We start from the raw sequence: 21,046 nt of genomic DNA, 5'->3' as shown, positions 1-21,046 counted from the left end.
ACCTTTCTGTGCTGTAAGGTAGCACCTAGCCTGTCTAGGCTAGTCTAGGTAGTCTGGAGATCCCATAAAATCACAACAACAAAAAAGTTACAGGGATGGGTGAAAGGATGTTTGGAGGGAAAATAGCCTTAAGCACAGCAAATGTGGTTAAGTTTTGTGCTTTTGTTTTGTGTTATTTGTTTCTTCCCTCCCACCCCACCACCACCAAGACCATGCTTCAGGAAGGAGCCCATGGAAAGTGGACAGTATCTAGCAGTGATGAAAGTACTGAAGAAGTTTCTGAGGATGAGAAGCCATCTACCTCCTCGCTGTCGCACGCTGCCCAGGGCAGCACCAGTGTGCCGCAGTATCCGTGCTCTGAGGCCAGGAAAGCTGCTCACAAGAGGAAGGCCTCTCCGCTGAAGTTCAGTGATAAAGGTTTTCCCACAGAAAAACACCCACCAGAGAAGCAGAGACCTGGCCAAGAAGGTTCAGGCTGGTGTCTCTCTAGTAGTGAGGAAGAGCCTGAAGATCAGGAAAAGCAGTTGCACAAAGTGACAGTGAAAGAAGAGAAGAATGATGCACCCAAAGAGCATCTTCCAGATTTTCACCAAAATAACAAGCTAGAAGGGAATCAGAAGTCTGAGGAGTGGTGTGGAGCACCCAGTGAAGCACAAGATACCTGGGATTTGCTGAATGGAGGGAACCCTTTCAGATTTTTCCTCACTAAAGTCAGAGGAATTGAACAGAGTTATAATTCTGGAGCCCTGCACATAAAAGGTGAACAAGTGAGTTGTACAGAACTTGGGTATGGGAGGTCATTAAAAATGCCTTTAATGCATGTATTACTTAGTGTAACTGAGGCTTCAAATTCCAAATGTGCAAGCTGTGAGAATTATTTTTATTTCCACTGTTTTCTTTGAGAAATATAGTATATGACATTAACCCGTTAATACTGATTTTTCTTATAACCTCTGAGTTGTGGCATACATTTTCTGTTCACTTACTGAAGGCAGATCTTATGATGCTTATTGCTGCTCTTTACATGAGTTCATTTGGGGAAATGCACTTTCCTCTGCCATTTTAAAGAGAAGCTTTCCCAAGGTGCCTGACCACCATCCCACATTGGTGGTTTGCACTTGCCTTTACGCTGCTGATTGATTTTCATCTAGTAACTTCATGTTATACAAGGTTTCCTTTCTGGAATTGTGCTGCTGGAATTCATGGTCTCTCTCCAGTTCAGTTGAAAGTAAGCCAAAAAGAAACAGGATGAAGCCTTCACTGTACAATAGCAATGCTTGGGGAATACTTTATGACTGAAGTTAGTCATAGCTCATCTGAAGAGAGGAAAAATTCTGCACACCTATAAACATCCACTCTTTCAGAAAAGAAATTAATGCATCACAAGCCAGAATCAAAAGCAAGCATTAGTAGAGGGTTCCGAGATCTAGCGAACCTACAGTGTCTATGCTGGAACATATGTGCAAAATGAATATTTAAGAAACTGTTCAGTTGCTGAGGTTTTAAGCTATTGAGCTGTTCAGTGTTTTGTGTCCCCAGGAGTAAAGCAGACTAAGGATATGCATTGCCTTTTGTCCATCTGCTGTGTTCCTCCTTGTTTTAGTTACTGCCTGAGTTACTATCTGTCCTCGGCCTATGTTAGCTAGCAAGTTCTTGGACAAAACTGAGCAATCCACCTTTCCCCCTCGAAATGGAGATGGAGGAGAGTAAAAACATAGGGGAAAGGGAGCTTGGAGGCTTCTGTCTATACAGCCTCCAACAGGTAAGCATTAACTATATTCTCATTGCATCAACCCTCCACTCTCCCTTAGGTGATTTCTAAGAGAAAGACTAGTTTATCCATTTCTCTGTGTGCTATTGGGCTCTCTCCTAATGAGCTTTTTAACTTTATTTTTCTGCTTTGAGAGGGGCTGCTCTTTTTAGGACCATAAGACCTAAATTCCTTCACAACAGTACCAGTAACTTTGAATATTGAAACCATAGCCTGTGAGCATTGTGGCACGTGTGTTGCAGTTGTTAAACTGTTTAAGATGTGAAATATCCACTTTTTTAATAACTCTATTTTGCTTTAATATTTTTAATAGATATTCTGTCTCCTCTCTTTGGGACTCTTCTATCTTCTGCGCAGGTGAGTGTTGTGGTTTTTTTTTTTTTTTTTAACTGGATACTTCCTAATGTATCTCTGACCTCAAGCTTGCTCTTCCATGTTGTGTACCTGATAAGTAGCTTCTGTTAAATTATACTTAAGAGTAGTGGGAAGCCAAACTCTGTAACAATTTACACAAATATAAAAAGAAATTATCATGTGTCCTGCTTTGAATTAGGACAGTTCTTATTAGTCTGCCTTCTCTTGCCTGTTTCTGGGAATGGATGACTAAATAATATATATTTGTGCATGTAGGTGATAGTAGAATTGAATAATATACAGTGCAATCTAGGATTTTTTTTGTTGTTGTAGGACAGCTTTAGCTCTGTGCAGTTCAAACACAGGACAGAAACCAAAGCTTTTACATTATGCATATGTGACTCCCTTTTCTGCATGGTAAACTATGAATGCTAATATTTGGTATTGAATCATTTAAATTCCTGCTTTAATTATTAAAAGAAACATTAAAGAAAGCATGTGAAATTCAGAAGTATTTATAAGTTAGTAATACTTGTTTGTATGTTAAGTAGTATTGACAATATCTTTGTGCAGGATGTGTTTTTAGCTGTAGTCAGTCTTTGCTTTGACAAACTTGGCTTTTTCTTTTTAATGAGTCTGTTTTCTCTTATGTGCAAGTTTAATTACTGTATAGATGTGGAATGGCTTGTAAGACAATATCCACAGGAATTCAGGTATGTTTATGTAGGTGAAATGATACATTTTCTTTATCATATACTTCATGCAAGTTTTGTATTTAAGCCATAAACATTTGTTTGTATTTGAAAATTATTTTTTACTGATCATGTATGTGTAGGCTCTAGGTTTTCCTTCTATGCTTTTTCTACAATGTTAGTTCTCTGATTTCTTGCATCTTTTTGAGACAGTGTTGGCCTGCTCAGGATTCAGTTTTTGTTACTGATTTTACTAATTATCTTCTATAAGGCTCTGTCAAAACAACAATGCACTGGAAGACAGAACAGCAAGTTCTTATGCTGTATAGGTTACAGAGCTAAGAGCAAAATAATGCAAGAGGGGGAAATATAGGAAGAGCACAAAAAAAGTGCAAAATGATCAGGATGTTATGGAATGGTCTTTGTTGCTGGAGGTTGTCATGATAGCAGTTTTCATATTTCTTTGATGCTCCTTTTTGATAATTGTGACTCTACCACATGTGAAGGAAACTGATATTTTTTCCCATTTTACTAAAAATTCTGTAGACTGAGTATTAAGAGATGAGCTTAAGCTATCACAAGGATAAACCTTGTCATCTCCTTTTCCTCTCCCTTAATTTGACTTACAGGTCAACACTATGTTGCTAACTTTTATTTTGATGTCTACTTTTTTCTCCACATGTCCTGTTTTTCTATTCCATCAACTCTTTCTACCGTCTTCATCTTAGACATGTATATTATGGTTGCTGATTTTCTTGAGATAACTAATAAACTATATAGATTATGTGCATTATTCTGCTGGGCTGTTCGATTTAGGAGCTAGAAGTCATACCTGTCTGGGAGACTGGTTTGGCCTAATGGTTAATTTACTGGATGTTTCAAAAATAATCTCCTTTCATTTAAGGAAGAAGCCATTATTGATAGTTCATGGTGAAAAGAGAGAATCCAAGGCTGAACTGATTGCACAAGCACGCCCTTATGAGAACATTAGTTTTTGTCAGGTAACTAGCTCTTTATATCATCTCTCAGTTGAAATTTGTCAATCTGTGTGCTCAAAACCTTGCTATGGACAAAAAGAAGAATGTTTAATGTGTGTTATATAGGAAGTCAAAAAAACTTAGCTATGCTTTAAGCAGGATGCTTTCTGGGACTATAGGAACAGTTTAGCTGTGTTCCTGGTCTTCTGTTATTACTGTAGGCTGTTTACACAGCTGCCTGCCTTCACAGATTTATTACACTCAAATTCTTTTTGTGGAAGAAAAGGTTAAAAAATGTCCAATTTATATACAAAGAAGAATTTATTACTGTTAGTGCAATCAATCTTAATAGTCTCATCAAAGATTGTAGTAGCTTGAATGTGTGTTACAAGAAAGTGCTGTTGGAATGAGTTTCCACAGTACAGTTTAAATCCCTATGCATTTATTTAAAAAATCGCTTTCAAGATGTCTGAAAATATTTCTAGAAGTCATGTTGCAAATAGCATTTTTTTTGCTAACAGGAAAGCGCTGAATGGAAAAAGGCTATTCTATTTCTTGTTCCTCCGTTGGTTCTTTGCATTGTTAGCAGTTATGCTCCTTGTAAGGGCTGACTTGGGTTTCAGAAGACTGTTTCTGAAACTACTGCTGGCAAGAGACCAGCATGTCTCCTGTAGCAGTTGCAGCAGCAAAAAGTGTCATTGAAAGTTAAAATAGGACTTTTGGCAATTGGAAAGTACATTTAAAGCTAATGTAAAAAAGTGCATATGGTTCATTTCTCCACTAGAGAGCAGTGAAATGAAACAAAATGAATGCAAGGTACCTTCATTCCCTTAACATTCTTGCATATAGAAATGCACAATAGTAATTTCTGTTGATGATCAACTCTTTCATTTTACAGGCTAAACTGGATATTGCTTTTGGAACTCACCATACGTAAGTAACTGCTGTAACTTGATTAGTCACTGACAGACTGAACAGAAACTGCTCTGCTTCTGCAGTTAACATGGAAAATTCAAAAATAACTGCATTTTTAATTATTTTCAAGTGAAAGCTTAAGTTGGATATCATAGAAGTGCTGCACAGCCTTTTGTAACTCATAAGCTTCAGATAAGACGAATCGCATTATATACAGCAGAAGTCTGGTTTCTAGGCACTCCAATTCCTTCATCAATCTTTTTTCTCTAAGCCTTTATAAAAGTTAAAATTAAATTGTAAACCTGAAATGCTCATTTAAGACACTTCTATTTATGATAGAATGCAGTGATGTCTTTACCTGTTAGGAGATGAATATATGCAAATGTGGGGAGGGTCTCAACATTTTTGATGAATCTGGCATTTCTACCAGATACTCATTGTAAATGAGGGATAATGGGGGTGTTAAGTCTGCCTAGTTAAACTGATCATTTTAAAGCTTAAGTTTACTTTCTTTTAAACAGTGTAAGCAACAGTTGTCTTATTCTCTGTATGCTCCACTTCAGATTTCCTCCAGCCCATTATTTGGGTTAATAAGTGACAGTGATGGGGTTTTGAGTGCTGTACCTCTGAATATATTTTCCAGTGTAGATGGAACAGAGCAAGTGGGGGTGGTAGAACAGTAAATCAGATGCACTGGAGCATGTGTTCAGAGGCAGAATACCCAAGCAACCCCTTTAAATGCTGCAAATCTTTTATATTTGATGTTTATAAGCCTTTAGCAATTTAAAGAAAGTGTCTGCTTTTGTTCCATGAGAAACCTAACAGATTTTTGCTATGTGAATAAAGCTCAAGTCTGTTGCATGCTGTAAACCTTAATTATTTGTCAACAATTTTGCGGAAATGGTCTTTTGGTCAGTGTTATCAATTTTATTTGCCTTAATGTATTATTTTGCTATAAAAATCAGGCTTCGACAATTCAGCCTGTTTGGAACAAATCAAAATAGCTTCCAGGATTATTTTTATTATAGTTAGAGCATTGAATGCTACTTTGCAGTAAGAACATAAAATTTTTGAGTGCAAGCTGCTTAAATCCTAGTTTGCTCAGAAATGTATACTTCCAATGTTTAGCATTTAGCAAGTCGTTGCCTAAGAGCTGTTAGTTTGAGAGAACTAGACTTTATTAAATTCAGCTATAAGCAACGACCTTTTGGTGTGTGTGTTTTTTTTTTTTTTAAGCAACAGAAGAATGAGTCCATTTGAAACATAGTAACTGTTCTGCAAGTATTCACTGTTGCTTTTGCAAGTCAGTAGTGTGAGATGCTAAGAGGTAACCTTAAACAGATTGTGTAATGCCACTAAAAAATATATGTGGATTTCCTAATGACTGCCATGCAAGTCTCAAGCATATAGGAATAGTACGCCTGTAGATGAAAGTTGAATTGTTTATTTTATGCAGAACTGAAAAAATGATTTGGAATTCTCATAATTGATAATTGTAATGGACTATTAAGGGACATTTAAGTATCCTAAGAGTCAAAAAATGTAATGTATATATTAATCACACTATTTTTAAGGAAAATGATGTTGTTGTTATATGAAGAAGGTCTTCGAGTTGTGATACATACATCTAATCTGATTTCTGAAGACTGGCACCAGAAAACCCAGGGGTAAGCAAAAATCTGTACTAATCTCTTGTTTTCCTACTAATAGTTTAGGTATTGAGGCCATATGCTTTGTTCTGGGTTATATATGTTAAAGTTGAACTGAGGGAGGTATAAGTAGTGATGCATCTGTTTCATTTGCTTTGTGGTGAACAGCAGAGATTTGATAAGAGTGTATAAAAATGTGCACAATGCAGAGTTTTTACTAATGATATTGACTGTGCTATCAGTCAATCAGAAGCTGAATTTCCTTTCTTTGAATTTAGCAGAATGGATTATCTGTGTATGAAGACCTGGACATTAGTTATGTTTTATCAGATAAATGGTAACAGTACTTGAAATAAGAACATGCTTGGTTTGAGCTGCAAAAAATACCATTCTTTTAATGGTCTCAGGGTTTGATCTTAACCATTTCTAGATATAGTTCATGCTATGTATAAGGGACCTTTTTGGTGGAGTAGTTGTCTTGACTTTCAGAATTTTGCTGACCTACATTAGATGCCTAGATGCTAAACTGTATATAGAACTATAATACAGCCAAGTTAAATATTAGCCCACCGCAGGTTTTTATGACTGTGTGTAACAAACTAAATATGGAAATGAGTGAGGGGAAAAAAATAAGACCTGGGAAGCTGCTTCTACTTTGAAAATGGGTTTTTAAATACTGAGGCTTATCTTAGTGACACTTTCTAATCTTTTTTCTTTTTAATTGTGCTAGGCATGCAACTCTTCCTGTTGTTAATATGTTTGAAAACGTTTCAAATATGTTTCAAAATCAGGCTTTAAATAAGCATTAAGGAGAATTTAAAAAAAAATCATTAAAGCAGGTTAGAGGCTTAATTTACATTGTTTGGTGGGAATTAAACAAATTGGACACAGATAGTGTTTTCTAAGCCTTGTGCTGTGTCTTTTGGGATCCTGGAGGCATTAAAACAATTTTAAAAAAGCATAATTTGGGCCTAGCTGTCTTCACTGGGAAATAATAAGCATTTGGAATGCATCAGCATTAATTGGCATGATGAGATAATAAGTGTGTGGAGATGCTTCTTGTGCTTGCAGCTGTGCAAAAACCTGTTACAAATCTATGCAAGTAGAAAATAAGGACTTCTCCCCCGGGAGCTCTGAGCATGTGTAAAAATGAAGGCCCTGATTGTAACAGAAATGCTGTAATGCTTGTTGCAGATTAAGAGAATATGTGTGCATTTAATGGGACTATTTTGAGGAATCCAAGATATCTGTCAGGAAAATGAGATGACTACAGCAGACAGTTGTTAGATTTCTTTGCTTGATACTATCAGTGGTAGCAAAACTTCTCAGCTCTGTGCCAGACACTGTTTTTTTGAAAGGGCTCATCTATTGCTAGTGTTAGATGTACCCCAGCCTCAGGGTTAGGGGCTTCTCTTACAGATTTTGAAAACCAGCTGTTTCTTTAGCTTGATGAAACAGCTATTCAGCAAAGTCAGTTTTGAAGTTCATTCTGATAAGAATGTAGCATGTAACAACTAAAACCTTAGCACTCCCTTTTCTTTATTAGGAACTGTACAAATAGACTACAGGGTCTAAAGAACTGAATGGCATGAAGAAGAATGAGGATGATTTGCTCTAATATTCAATACCAACGGGAATACCAATATCAATTCCAGAAAGTATGTTTCATAAAATGCAGAATTTTTCATGAAGCATGCAGCTCATCCACAAACTTGCAAAAGAATATTCTGGATGTTAAAAGGATCCAAAATAGGTGGAAACTTCTGGAGCTGGGGTAGTTGCTCAACTGAACAGCTCAGATCTGGGAGAGTCCTAGGAGAAGGTATTTTGTATGTTTGCTTTAATACCCACATTTCTGCTTCCCATCACTGCTGGAGATGGGATACAAGGTGCTGCTAGTAGTAGAGGGCACAGAATGGGCCATTTCATTTATCTGGTGCTGCAAGTCTCATGTTCGTAATACAGCCCTGTGCAGCAAACAGCTACGGCTGGAAAGGTGATAGCTGTCTAGGCCTGCTCTAGTTGCTTTCTACTCTAAATAGAAATTCATTCTGAGCTGGCATTACCTTAAACCAGTTTTGACCATCTTCAGCTTTTTTTTTAAACCCTGCTTGTACTTGTAAAAGCTCAAGCAACCATTTAAAAATTAATATTAGAATATTTGACTGGGCAGATGTTCCATTTCTGCTGTAACTGTATCTAGAGCATAATTTTGTGGACAGGACTAAAGTATTTGCCTGGCAAATTGAAATAATACTTAAGATTGCCTTAAACCAGTTTGAGAAACATGGTTTCTTAATATATTTCTTAACTATTTTTCCCCGTGAGTTCTTTAGTTGTCTACAGCAGCTTAGGATGTTAGAGTTTTGTCAAACTACTTGAAAGTGGCTTTTCAGAGGTTGCTACCTTCTGGAGATCCATATTACTGCTGTTAAACAGGGCATGGTTCTGAACCTTGCACTTGTTTGAAGCAACCTGTCTTGAGGCTGAGTGGTAGAAATGCAACTGCTGTTTTTTACTTTGAGATCTTTTACTTAGAGATGGCTTTAGTATCTTTTGGTGCTTAACCTTTTAGAAGACCAAGGAGGGGTGTGAAAATAATCATTGTGATGCTTGACAAGTTGCCATACTTGTCGAACATGAAAAATACTTTTTTTCCAACTTTGCTGTAATATTATGCAGTTTTGCCAGTGTGATGACTCATAGGCTTCTATATGTTCTGTGAGCCTCTGAAGTGCCAAGGGTAGTATGAACCTTGTGTAAAAATGATAATGCAGATGCTGTGGTTGCTATAGCTACGTAATGTGTGAATGGAAAGAACTGCTAGATGGTAGATTGCAAATGATCTGGTCTGTCTGTGGAGAATACAGATCAACATCCAGGATGGTTGCTTTCAGTAGAGAAGAGAATAATATCCCACTCATCTTGTCTTCTGTCAACAAATGGTGCTGGTAGTAGTTTGAATTTGCTGTAAACTGTGCTGATCTTTGTCCAAGCTTTCTTTTTTATTTACTAATTTTTTAAAAGCTTTACAGAAGCAGAGCATTTTATTCCAAAATGTAAATTATGTAGGACTTCTGGTTTGTAAATGTCAATATAAAGCTTTAATCTTCCTCCCCTTTAGTAAGCTTTAATGGAACTGAAATAAACCAGTAAGGCTTTTTAAAATTATTTATTTCCTCTTTTAGCTGCTAGTGTTCTTTTGGCTGAGCTCAGTTGAAATAAATGAATATTTATGAAGTTTGGTCTATTCCTGTGGTGCTTATAAGGATCAAAATTTGGAAATGATGGGCTAGAGCAAAACTGTAATGTAAGAATAGAATGCTCACATGGTAGCCAGAATGTAGTATATTTTCTTTCTCTTAATGCTTGCACAAAGCAAGAGTTTAGCAAACACAATCTTTATCCCATCTTGATGAAAGAGTAATATAGGAAAGACCAATCAGTTCCCAGCTATTTGTTGCAGTGCAACTTTTTTTTCTATTTTTACTGAGAATCTTAATGAAAAGACAGTTAGTTGGTAATTCCACACCTGGCTTATTTAGCAGTAAGCAGTTTAGAGCTGTAAACCTATGCATGGGTAAGCATGTACGTTGTCATTTTGTTTTGAGTACTAGTTTTATGCTCTTACCTTGAGCAAAAGAACTGTAATGACTCTGTAATTGTAAAATGATGGTCAATTACTTCATGGTTGGTAGCACCGCAGTAAAATGTAGCTGTCCAGTATTTATTTAGGACCTCCAGATGTGCTTTAATCACTTAATAAAACATTGTGCTAATGTGATATGTGTTGCTTATTTGTTTATTTTTGTGGCTTTGTTTTTAGAATATGGATAAGTCCTTTATATCCAAGGCTACCTCAGGGAGCAACTGGTTCTGCTGGTGAATCTGAAACTAATTTTAAATCTGACCTAATAAGCTACTTGGCTGCTTACAATTCTCCTACACTCAAGGAATGGATAGATAATATTCAAGAACATGATTTATCAGAGACAAGGTATATATTATCACGCATCTATAACTTGCATGCTTTTTTTCTCCAAAATTAAACATCTCTTTTTATAATGATTCATTAAGACATGAGTTTGTTTCTTAAACTTACATACTTAACAGTATTCAAACATGGGTCTCACTTGAGACTGCTCTCAGTGGGGCTAACTCTGGGCTAGGTACTTGGGAAACTGAAGACTTCACTGTAGTCCAAAGCTGATGTTCTCAAGCTGCCATGTGTTTTGGATTCAACTTAAAGCAGTAACTGGCCCACTTAAGCTGCCAACCACTGCAGATTTTTCTTTCTCATTATTTAGCAAGATACAGAAAAATATTTATCAAGATACTGTTGCTGAATGGGATATTCAGAATGCTGATATAAAGTGCACAGCCTTGCACTTGGTCGTCATAAAGTAGCTTTTCAGATTAAAGTGACTTCCACTGACCCAAGTATGCTTTCGGGTGACAGAGCTCCAAATCTCCTTGTGTTTTTTTTGTTTCTGTAGGGTGTATCTGCTTGGTTCTACCCCTGGACGATATCAAGGTATTGATAAAGAAAAATGGGGTCATCTTAGGCTCAGAAAGGTACTAGAACTTTTTGTCTTCTGTTGATGTTTCTCATGAATCTGATGCTCACAACCTGTGACTGGGAGTCAGATGTAGCCTTTTTCAAAGGCACTTGCTGAGGAAAAAGGTTGTTATAGGCTTTTTTACACATAAGAAATAGGCTTATTAAATTTACTTACCTATTAAGGACTTTTAATGTTTCTTTTCCCTAATGAGCCAGTAAAAATTATTGAACAGCTTGCTCAGAGTTAATGTCATTCAGTCATATTTTTGTTCTATACTGTGTTTCTAAGATTTAGTGACCTTAGTTAGCAGAATAATTAGGAGTACTATTTACTCTCCCTTGTTTCATTAAGATGCCCCAGCAAAGGTCTGTATGAGAATGCAGTGTCTCTTACTGTAGAGTCCCTTCTGTTTCAGTATTAATTCTGAGTAAGTTATTTCATGTCATTTAAAAAATGCCTTTCACCATTGGGGGTTTTTTGGCCTGTATCCTTTGAAGTGGTATTGTCTCAATTCCACAGTGAATTTTGTATGATATGATCCCGAAATTCTAATGCTCTGCATTACAAATTTCAGTGATGTATAAAATGTCTCTTCATCCTGTTCTATTTTGATTCTAAGCTGTTCTTTTAGATCTCTTATTGCATGTAAGTAGCGTCTCCCCTCTGATATAGATGTATGCTGTGCAGGGTTTTTGTCTATTAAGACATTAAATGAAAACATACCAAAATAGAAAAACCTGTAAAGACTGTCTTCTGGCAATTGTTTCTGTATTTTAAAAGCTTAAGTTATTTTTCTTAGTGCAAATACAAATAAACCCAATAATACTACTTCTGACTGAAGACAGTAGTGCCTTCCCAAGAGGGGAGAAGAGCTAGGTACTACAGATAACTTAAGGATTGCTGGTGTTCTTCTGTTTTCTTTTTAATGGGACTTTAAATTCCATTCACAGCTTAAGAACTTCAAAAGATTTCAGTTGCCTTTTTTCATTGTTTATTTTTCCCTTTCACTGCAAGAATCTACTATAACTGGGATTTTGAGATATGAAAGGAACTAGATAGTTAGCAACTATCATATATTAAGAATTATTTAACTACTTTTGGTCTTTAATACCGTGTTCTATGTCTTGCTGTTATACCAAAGCTGTAATGCTGTGTTTTCCTGTTGAAGTCTAATGATGTTTTAATCCCTCTCCAATAGCTTTTGAGGGAGGGAGCCTCGTCGGTGGCAGCGCGGGAGTCCTGGCCTGTTGTGGGGCAGTTCTCAAGCATTGGCTCGATGGGAGCAGACGAGTCCAAGTGGCTGTGCTCGGAGTTCCAGGACAGCCTGGTGGCTGCAGGCACCAGTGGGACATCTCTCCTCAGATGTGCTGTTCCAATTCACTTGGTAAGCTTTTTGGTGCTGGTGGCCTCTTTATTGTTTGTTCATTTCTTTAATCTCATAGCCATTGGCTTGCTTCCTTCTTTTGGAAGAAACTAACCTATTTTCCATCTTGAAACCAGTGGAAGAAACTTTCTCTTCCAGGTAATAAATCAGCTGACCTGTTATAGAATGAGAAATCAGGATTTCTGCTCACAGTGGGTCAATGTGAATGTCTGTCTTGCAGACATAAGAAGTTAGCATCCTGCTTAACTTCAAATCACTTAAGCAGAGAGCCTCTGCATATCTGGGTTTTAAATAACATCATTGAATTAATAGCAGAGAGAAGAAAGAGCAGAACAATATTAGTATTTGCAAAAACCTGTTGCTCCTACTGCTATTGGACATGGCCTTCTGTGTAATATGTGATTGAAAGACATATTCCATCTTAGAAGTTTCCTGGATGCTTACTTTGGAAGATTTAAGTTTCTATAGTTCCTTGGTCTATCTTTTCTGAATGTTGAAACCCAGATGCTTGCTGTGCAAGTAGATTTTAGCTCTAACAATGGCTTTTATCTGACATTTTCACAAATGTTTAACATCTCTTCTTGAGGAGAGATGTTACCAGTATTATGCTGAAGATTTTGATTAGATTATTGTAGTATGAAAAACACTTAAAGTAACATCAGTCTCATATTTGAACAGAACATTCATATAAACTTTATGTACTGTGGAGTACATTTGTATGATTAACTATATCTTTTCCTTGTGACAAAATTACAATATTCTCATCCTCATTCTATAGTTTGTCTTCCATTGAGATTAGTAGAAGCAGTTGTTCTGATGCTGAAGTGTAATTGAACCACTGCGTGATTCGTATTTGTTATTTTTAACCTTTTTGCTTTGGTACTTAGTTGTACCTATCGGCATAACTAAGGGATGAGGAGAAATGAGTTTGTGGGAAGATCTTGTTAAATCAAAGATGTTGCCAAGCTGTACGCTCACTCTTAACTAATGCCATGCATGGTCATATTTGAAATGTGATCTAAAGTAAATACTAAGAACTTATTATGACTAAAATGAAATTAGCTGACCATGACCCTGAGTCCCTGCCTTTTGTCTGCTGATTAAGATGTGTAAGATGGCTAAAAACACTAAAGGCTTTCTGTGTTACTGCTACAGGACTGATTTGCCATGTCTAGTTTAAAATGCTGTGTAGTTCATTTGGAAAATGAAGCTTTTAATATTTTTTCCTTCAAGTAAGAATCTGTTAAGGAGATTTTTGTTTGAAAATTGTTGGCAGTGTATTAGCGATGCATTACTTAAATAATGTTTTTATGGATTTGCGTGTGTTTTTGCTTGCAGGTTTATCCTACTGTGGACAATGTGCGACAAAGTCTGGAAGGCTATCCTGGTAAGTAAAGGAATGAGAGCAGGGGGAAACCAGGTTGATGCAAGAGCAAGCACAAGGAGTTGTTTCCTTGTGGGGAACTCTGAGTAGGTGGCAGCAGAGTCCTTTTATTTGTTACTGATACTCTGCCTCTAGCCCTGCTGCTGTGCAACTGTATGGGCAGAGCTTTGTGGGCAGTGGTGTGTGATGTACAAGCCTGCAGAGTCATGTTCATCTGTCACTGTATAGGAGAAGAAAAAAATCTGTAGCTCTAACTTGAGTCATACACTTGTTTTGGCAGAAAACTTGGATTTGAGTTTGCTTATGCCAGATTATCTTTGTATCCTTGCTGCAGTGTCATTTTGCTAGTGCCAGAAGTAATGGAGAATGTGTTAGGTTCTTGGTGGTGTTTAGTGAAAGAGCAAGAGGCAATGGACATAAATTAAAATACAGAAAATTCCATTTAAATATACCCTTTACTGTAAGGGTAGCTAAAAACAGGTTGTTCAGAGACTGTTACCAGTTATCTTGATCCTTCATCTGAACTGAGCGGTCGGAGCATACGTATAGACTGTACCCAGTGAGTTTATAGGTCTTTATGATTTCAGAAGGTAAATTGGGCTCTGTTGAAATACGCATGGTTGTCTACAGCATCTGCATAGCAAAATTCTTGTTTTCTAAAATGTAGCAGCGGCAGTCTGTTGCTGTGATGTATTTAACTCTGTGAAACAACTCAATGAATTGCCTAACTATCACTATAAGTGAACAGCTCCATGGATTCCTGTAGCTAGCTCATCCTTCAGAGCAGTGAAGCTTTTATGGCAATCCCTTATGGCTGCTTCTAGAACAGATTTTGCATCATACTTTTAATGCACGGCACTAATATAACTCAGTATACTGTTACTGATTCTTCATTACGACCTGTTTCAAGAAACCATACTATACATTAGCCAAAGACCAGTTGAGAATAATGTACAATTTCATCATAAGTTCTCATTTTTTTTAAATGGCTACTTTGCTGGATGCTCTTTTATTCCTGCTGGTGTGTAAATAACTGTTATCTGTATCTATGAAGTGATACTGTAATCAAAAGTATCTGCAGAGATCTTTCCTTAAGAGGACATAATTCTAGAGCTTATATAATGATTCTTGTTGTCCTATTGTAAATTTATTACTTAGTTGGGAACATGTGTTTAAAAAAAAAAAAAACAAAGCTGTGTACCACTTTATACTACTGTAGCATTTGACTGTTTTCCAAAAATAAGTAACAGTAATACAGATAATAAGAGGCTTAGTAAATATTTGCTGTCAGTGTCTTTCAAAAGCAAACGTAAATTTTCTGTATTTTCTTTAAGCTGGTGGCTCGCTTCCATACAGTGTACAAACAGCACAGAAACAATTGTGGTTGCATTCCTATTTTCAGTAAGTAAAACTCAGTTCTTCGCTTTTTCTCAGACTGTTCAAACTTACATTGTTGCAATGTTTTGCTAATAGTGTATTAGGAATAAGTAGGGGTGGGAAGCATGATAATTTTCAACTTAAATTAAATGCCTTTAGTTCCAAATCTGGTCTTATGTCCACAATATACTAGTGCGTCAGATTTGGGGCTCTCCAAAATTCTTTGAAATAGCTTTATGTTATCCCTTTGTCACTTTTATTTTTACGGTTGTTTGACACATTCCCACTTCTGTTCCATGTTTCAGTGTATTGGCCAAGCTTATTGCTTTCTCATTGCAGTGTTAATGTTGGTAAATGGTGTTAGGATGCTGGGTTTGTGGGTGGTTTTTTGTTTGTGTTTTTTTTTCCTGCTCTGTAGTGCAGCAAATCTGTTGCAAAATCTCTGTCAATATCATCTTTTGTTAAAGGTGCCTGATGTTTCTTATTAAGAGCTTCTATTTTCACTTACTTCTAATTTTGCCAAATTCTAACCATCTGACACATTCCATGCCAGATGTCTCCCTTGGGCTGAATCTTTTTTAAAAATTTAGGCATTTTTGAGAACAATGGGAAAAGTTGTTTTGCACAGATTAAAAAAAAAAATCTGGTAATATTTCAAGACCACAACCACTCATTTTTTCACCAGCATCTTCTAACTGTTCCAGGTGGAAGCTGCTCTGCGCTTTGACTCTTTGCCTGTCTATAAGAATGGTCAGAGCTGGTGAACTGGTGTGAGATAGTGAGTTGGCCAAGAACAGAGCTGTTAGTTGCAGAGAGCATCTTCTGCTCTTGAGTGGACAGTCCTGTGATGGCTGCTGTGAGCTCTGCTGGTTAACATCAAGGGATGGAACTGGAACAGCAAGCGAGGGGTCTTGCACCTTCTGCCTTCTTACTGTGCCTTCTGAGCACTCAGCAAAGGAGGCAAGCTCCAGGCAGAAGCTCATCAATTCTCAAGAGAATAAAATTAGAGTTGCGTAGAGAGCTTTAATTCAGCTTCTGTAAGCATAATACCTTAGGAGAACTTTGGTGGATGATAAGTTGACCATGAGGCAGCAGTGTGCTCTTGTGGCCAAGAAGGCCAATGGGATCCTGGGCTGCATTAAGAAGAGCGTCTCCAGCAGGTCGAGGGAGGTGATCCTGCCCCTCTACTCAGCCCTGGTGAGGCCACATCTGGAGTATTGTGTCCAGTTCTGGGCTCCACAGTACAAGAGGGATGTGGAGCTTCTGGAGAGAGTCCAGCGCAGGGCCACAAGGATGATCAGGGGCCTGGAACATCTGCCCTATGAGGAGAGGCTGAGGGAGCTGGGCCTGTTCAGCCTGGAGAAGAGAAGGCTGAGAGGGGACCTGATCAGTGTCTATAAATACCTCAAGGGAGGGAGTGCAGAGGATGGTGCTGGCCTCTTTTCAGTGGTGGCCACTGACAGAACTAGAGGAAACGGCCACAAACTGAAGCACCAAAAGTTCCACAGGGACTTAAGGAAAAATTTCTTAACAGTGAGGGTGACAGAGCACTGGAACAGGCTGCCCAGAGAGGTTGTGGAGTCTCCTTCTCTGGAGATCTTCAAAACCCGCTTGGACACAGTCCTGTGCCACGTGCGCTCGGTGTCCCTGCGTATGCAGGGGGATTGGACTAGATGATCTCTAGAGGTCCCTTCCAACCCTAAGCATTCTATGATTCTATGATTCTATGAAATACACAATTAAAAAAACCTTTTTAACCACTTGCAAAGTTTTAGCAGATATAAAAGCAACAATTCATTAGAATTCTCATTTGTAGTGCAAGTGAGTGTGGAAGTATTTCCACACTGCAAAAGATACCTTATTCGCAGTAAATAATCTCTTGGGTGGGGGTGGAGGGAGCAACAAGTTAAATTAAACTCTAAAGCAGCTATTGTAGAGCTGGAGATGCAGGAGCAGCTAAAATTGTGTTTTACCAGGGTGAGAATTACAGATGGGCTGTTTACATGTGGCTCCACTATAATGCACTGAATTAAAAGTGGCTATCATTACATTAGAGACTGCATCATTTTTTAAAAACAAAAGGGATGAGGAGGCAAGGTGCTGATGGAGATGCTGCAAAAGTTGTTGAGGGATGGAGTGGCATTGAAAATACCGGGGATAGTGTTCTGTCAGAGTAAAACAATATTAATAAGGAATGCTAGTCCTAGGAATTTAAAAATGAGGGGGTGGAACAATAAAAATGCCTAATTTTTCTGTCTTGTTTCTGATGATACCTATTCACATTACTTCATCCCACACTTGAAGATACAGGTTACATGATATTTAACTGCCAACAAAATAACTATTTGAAGCTGTTATTTACATCCGTGTAACTTCCCAAAGTGAACTTTGTTGGACTTGCTATATTTATCTCCACTTACACTGAAAATGCCTGAAGTGTTAGTGCAGCAGAAGATCAGTACTTAGCATGTTCTTTGCCTCTAACATCCTGATTAAAGCTTACAGTTTGAAATGTGTTGAATTGGTTTGACTGGAAGTACCTTCAAGGTGTTAAAATAACAAATGCTCCCGTTCTTCCTGTGCAAAGCAACTGCTCTTGTATTTTGCAGTAGGCTTTTTACAATCTACTTTGGTTATTTTTTTCTTAAAATATATCACGAAAGTTCCAGGAAAGTTGAGACTTATCTGATTTAAGAATGAATTAACTAGATGCTGTTACCCACCTGAAATCCCTTCTGGGTTTAGAAGTGTGTTATGCAGTCCAGAGGAATGTTTTGATTTTTGAGGCAGAATGAGAATCATCTTATGCCTCTCTTATAATACTTTTGTAAAATCATATTAGTTTTGAATGCGGTAATAAAGTTGTTTAAAAGAAAAAAATCTCTGATAGAAGAGCATGATCACTTCTTTCTGGCCTTACATATTTATACTGCCCTGTTAAAGAAAATATGATCAAAAGAATTTTCATCTTGATTGAAACTAGTTCTCCAGAAAGTTACTATCTTCGATGAGAAGATCCTTCCTCTACATTTAGCTGTAGTAATTTTGAAATACTGTCTCTATCTACTTCCTTACTGTCTCCTATTGCTGAGGGATACAAATAAATATCACATTTCAACAGAAATGCTACCACTTTTTCTCTCTTTCTGTACTAAAGTTATTGTAGCTAGTACCAATTAGTTTCTCAAGCACTTGCTGGAGTAGAGGAATGGAAAACTTGTTTTTTGGGGATCCTCCTGATAAACTGAGGAGAATGCCTGGTTGTTTTTAAGAGAACATTCCTGCCCTTCTGGCTTCCAGTAAAATTGTATTTCAAGATTTTAAAAAATCCATTTAATACAATATTTTTTTTCAGCCTTTCTGTAGAATACACAAGTACTAAAGAGTGCCAAATAGAAAAGGGTGGTGTTACCAAAAAAAAAAAGCACTGTAGTCATTGTTTTTTAGACATCATAACAAAACCTCATCTGAAGCGTTTCTTTTCTCTTTCCAGTAAATGGTCAGCAGAAGTCTCTGGTCGAAGTCATGCCATGCCTCACATCAAGACGTACATGAGACCCTCCCCTGACTTCCAGAAGATTGCATGGTTTTTAGTTACAAGGTAAACAACTAATTATATACTTCTCAAAGCTGTCATGTGTAAAGTTCTTATTGCTTGTAGGCCCAGGAGAGTTACCTCTCTACTCCATATAAGACTAAAAGTAGTAATATGAATTCTAGTCTGTATCTGATGTTTTCCCAAAGCATTTTGGGGGCCTTTGATTTCTTGAAAGCTTGATCCTTATACTGGATTATATGAACTTTTCTTTTTAGTGGAAACTGAATTAGCCCTAAAGAATAGCTGGTAACAACAACAAAACTTTAAGAATATAAATTGTCCTTTGATAAGAAAGTTACTTGCAAGCAGTAAGATATTCTAGATCCTCTAAAGTGCAAACAGAATCAATCAGTGTACACTGTGAGAACTTAAATGCAAGAAAATAACTTTGTGAACTATGGCATCTTATAAACTTGACTATACTCTGCCTTTAGCCTTTTCCCTATAGTGAAGTCTCTGCTGCTTTAATCTCTCTCAGAATTCAGAAGCTGGAACAGCTCCTTTGTTTTAGTTGCCTTTATATATCTGAATTCCATAGGTCCTATTCAAGTTTTGAAACTTCAAATTGAAAATGGAACTCAAAATGCTCATGTATTGGACTTTGATTTGACTCACAGATCAGATTCATCTCTTATAAATGTGTAAATTAGAAATCAGCTTTATATATAGCTCTGCACTTCTGTTATACTACTTCAGTAGGATTATATTTTGAGACCAGAACCAAATTCTCTTTGTAGTAGTAAAATGAAAGTGTCCAGAAAGATGTGCCTCCCTTCTCATGTCCCTACTATTCCAGTTGCTAAAAGACGAACTGTTTTTTCTAAAAGTTGCCCAATGTATATGTGTAACCACTTTAAAACACAATAGTACATGTGAAGCTAACTAGGACTGATACCACTTATGGTGTGGGTATTGAAGTTAATCGTGACTCAGATTAGTAAATGTAGGTATAGGATATCTCTGCTTGATAAGGGTGGGATACAGTGGTAAAACTTTCCATTTTTAACATCTGAAGTATTTTGTTTTTAATTAAGTTTGGGTGGTTGCAAACTGAAACATTCATTTTGCTTTACAAAGTGTGCATATGTAAAGAAAGAAGCTGTATGACTCAACTGCGTTCTTCATAATTAAGTGCTGCAAAATGGCTTTGTTCAGAGTTTGCTGTCCTTGCTACCAGTCTGTGTACAGCTTTGAGCTTCTGCTTTCTAGAAGCAGCAGCAGATGCCAGTATTGCAACACTGTGAATGCAGATGAGTAACCCATATATTTTTTAGAAAACATACTATAGATATTTAGGGCAAAAGACATGCTAGACTGTTTTAAAAGTGGTTATGTCATTAACTTCTGCCTTTACTGTGTCCTGGCATGCTTCAAGTTGATGTTCATCTGCAAATTAAGAGGGAAACTTTGCCTATTAGGATTCTTTTAAGCCAGCTAACATGATAAAACATGATCCTATTGAAATACTAGTGTTTTTCTTGTGTTCTTTTCTACTGTATGCTGCTACCAAGAAAATATCCAGAAGGTCTGTCAGTTAAAATTAGTGCTTTTTGCATTAAGCTTTTTCTGTAGACTTTGACCAGAGAGTTGCATTCACTTTTTGACTCTAGTTTGATCTATTTCATAGCAGGTAACAGATGGTTTAGCTACAGTATGGTGCAGAATAGTTTGTCTTAAAGTTTCTTAAATATTTGATGTTTATAAATGCATCAAAGAACAAATTTTTGGAAGCAAGAGATATTTACTTTACTATTTCCAAAAATATTGTATACTAGATGTGTTGCTTGAGCCTTTCACCTTCCTAACTTAAAGCTATTTAAAGCTATTTACCGATAACCTTCTATCTTCCTGTGCAGATGAGTTTCAGAAGGTTGAACTAGTCTTGTAGAACTGTGACACATGCAGACTTTTATAATTATCCACATGTGTTGTATGAATGCCCTTCTGCATAGGGCCTCTACTGCTCCCACTGTGCTGTAAAAATAGCAGTAAGGAAGAATGGCCAAAATGCTTTTTGTGAAAAGATTGTTCTGATTGAAGTTGAGTTCTACTGAAGTGTATTGTTACAGCTGTAGTATGTCAATATTTGCTGCTGTGAACTTATGCCTTCCTGAAATGCCTTCTGTCTCTTTGCAGTGCCAATCTATCTAAAGCAGCTTGGGGAGCTCTGGAAAAAAATGGCACCCAGCTGATGATCCGTTCTTATGAACTTGGAGTCCTTTTCTTGCCTTCAGCGTTTGTAAGTTCATAGCTAATCCATGAATCTTGGGGTCCTCAGAGAATCTGCAGATTTTAGTAAATAATGTGAATAATCCAGTTATTAGTTTATATTTTATGTTTAGAGTTTATAGCAAGTAGTGTTTCTACAAGTTACACAAGTAGA

General features: G+C 37.1%; 1 protein-coding gene across 1 annotated transcript in view; it reads left to right on the top strand.

Annotated features, from left to right (window-relative positions):
• The window catches only part of TDP1 (tyrosyl-DNA phosphodiesterase 1), a 37,459-nt gene that overhangs the window by 419 nt on the left and 15,994 nt on the right, over nucleotides 1–21,046 (top strand). Inside the window, exons 2-14 of the mRNA XM_088539722.1 lie at nucleotides 210–759; nucleotides 2,085–2,128; nucleotides 2,783–2,838; nucleotides 3,722–3,818; nucleotides 4,693–4,727; nucleotides 6,284–6,376; nucleotides 10,185–10,355; nucleotides 10,855–10,933; nucleotides 12,119–12,304; nucleotides 13,643–13,691; nucleotides 15,023–15,089; nucleotides 18,559–18,666; nucleotides 20,800–20,902. Coding sequence (XP_088395848.1) covers nucleotides 213–759; nucleotides 2,085–2,128; nucleotides 2,783–2,838; nucleotides 3,722–3,818; nucleotides 4,693–4,727; nucleotides 6,284–6,376; nucleotides 10,185–10,355; nucleotides 10,855–10,933; nucleotides 12,119–12,304; nucleotides 13,643–13,691; nucleotides 15,023–15,089; nucleotides 18,559–18,666; nucleotides 20,800–20,902 — 1,635 coding nt within the window. The 5' untranslated portion in view covers nucleotides 210–212. The remainder of the gene's footprint in view (nucleotides 1–209; nucleotides 760–2,084; nucleotides 2,129–2,782; nucleotides 2,839–3,721; nucleotides 3,819–4,692; nucleotides 4,728–6,283; nucleotides 6,377–10,184; nucleotides 10,356–10,854; nucleotides 10,934–12,118; nucleotides 12,305–13,642; nucleotides 13,692–15,022; nucleotides 15,090–18,558; nucleotides 18,667–20,799; nucleotides 20,903–21,046) is intronic.

The sequence above is a fragment of the Tinamus guttatus genome, unplaced genomic scaffold (genome assembly GCF_059628265.1).
Source record: "Tinamus guttatus ecotype Peru unplaced genomic scaffold, ASM5962826v1 Tinamus_guttatus_pri_ptg000048l, whole genome shotgun sequence".
NCBI classification, from domain to species: Eukaryota; Metazoa; Chordata; class Aves; order Tinamiformes; family Tinamidae; genus Tinamus; species Tinamus guttatus.
Note: the sequence above shows the minus strand (reverse complement) of the source record. Positions and strands in the feature narration are given on the sequence as shown.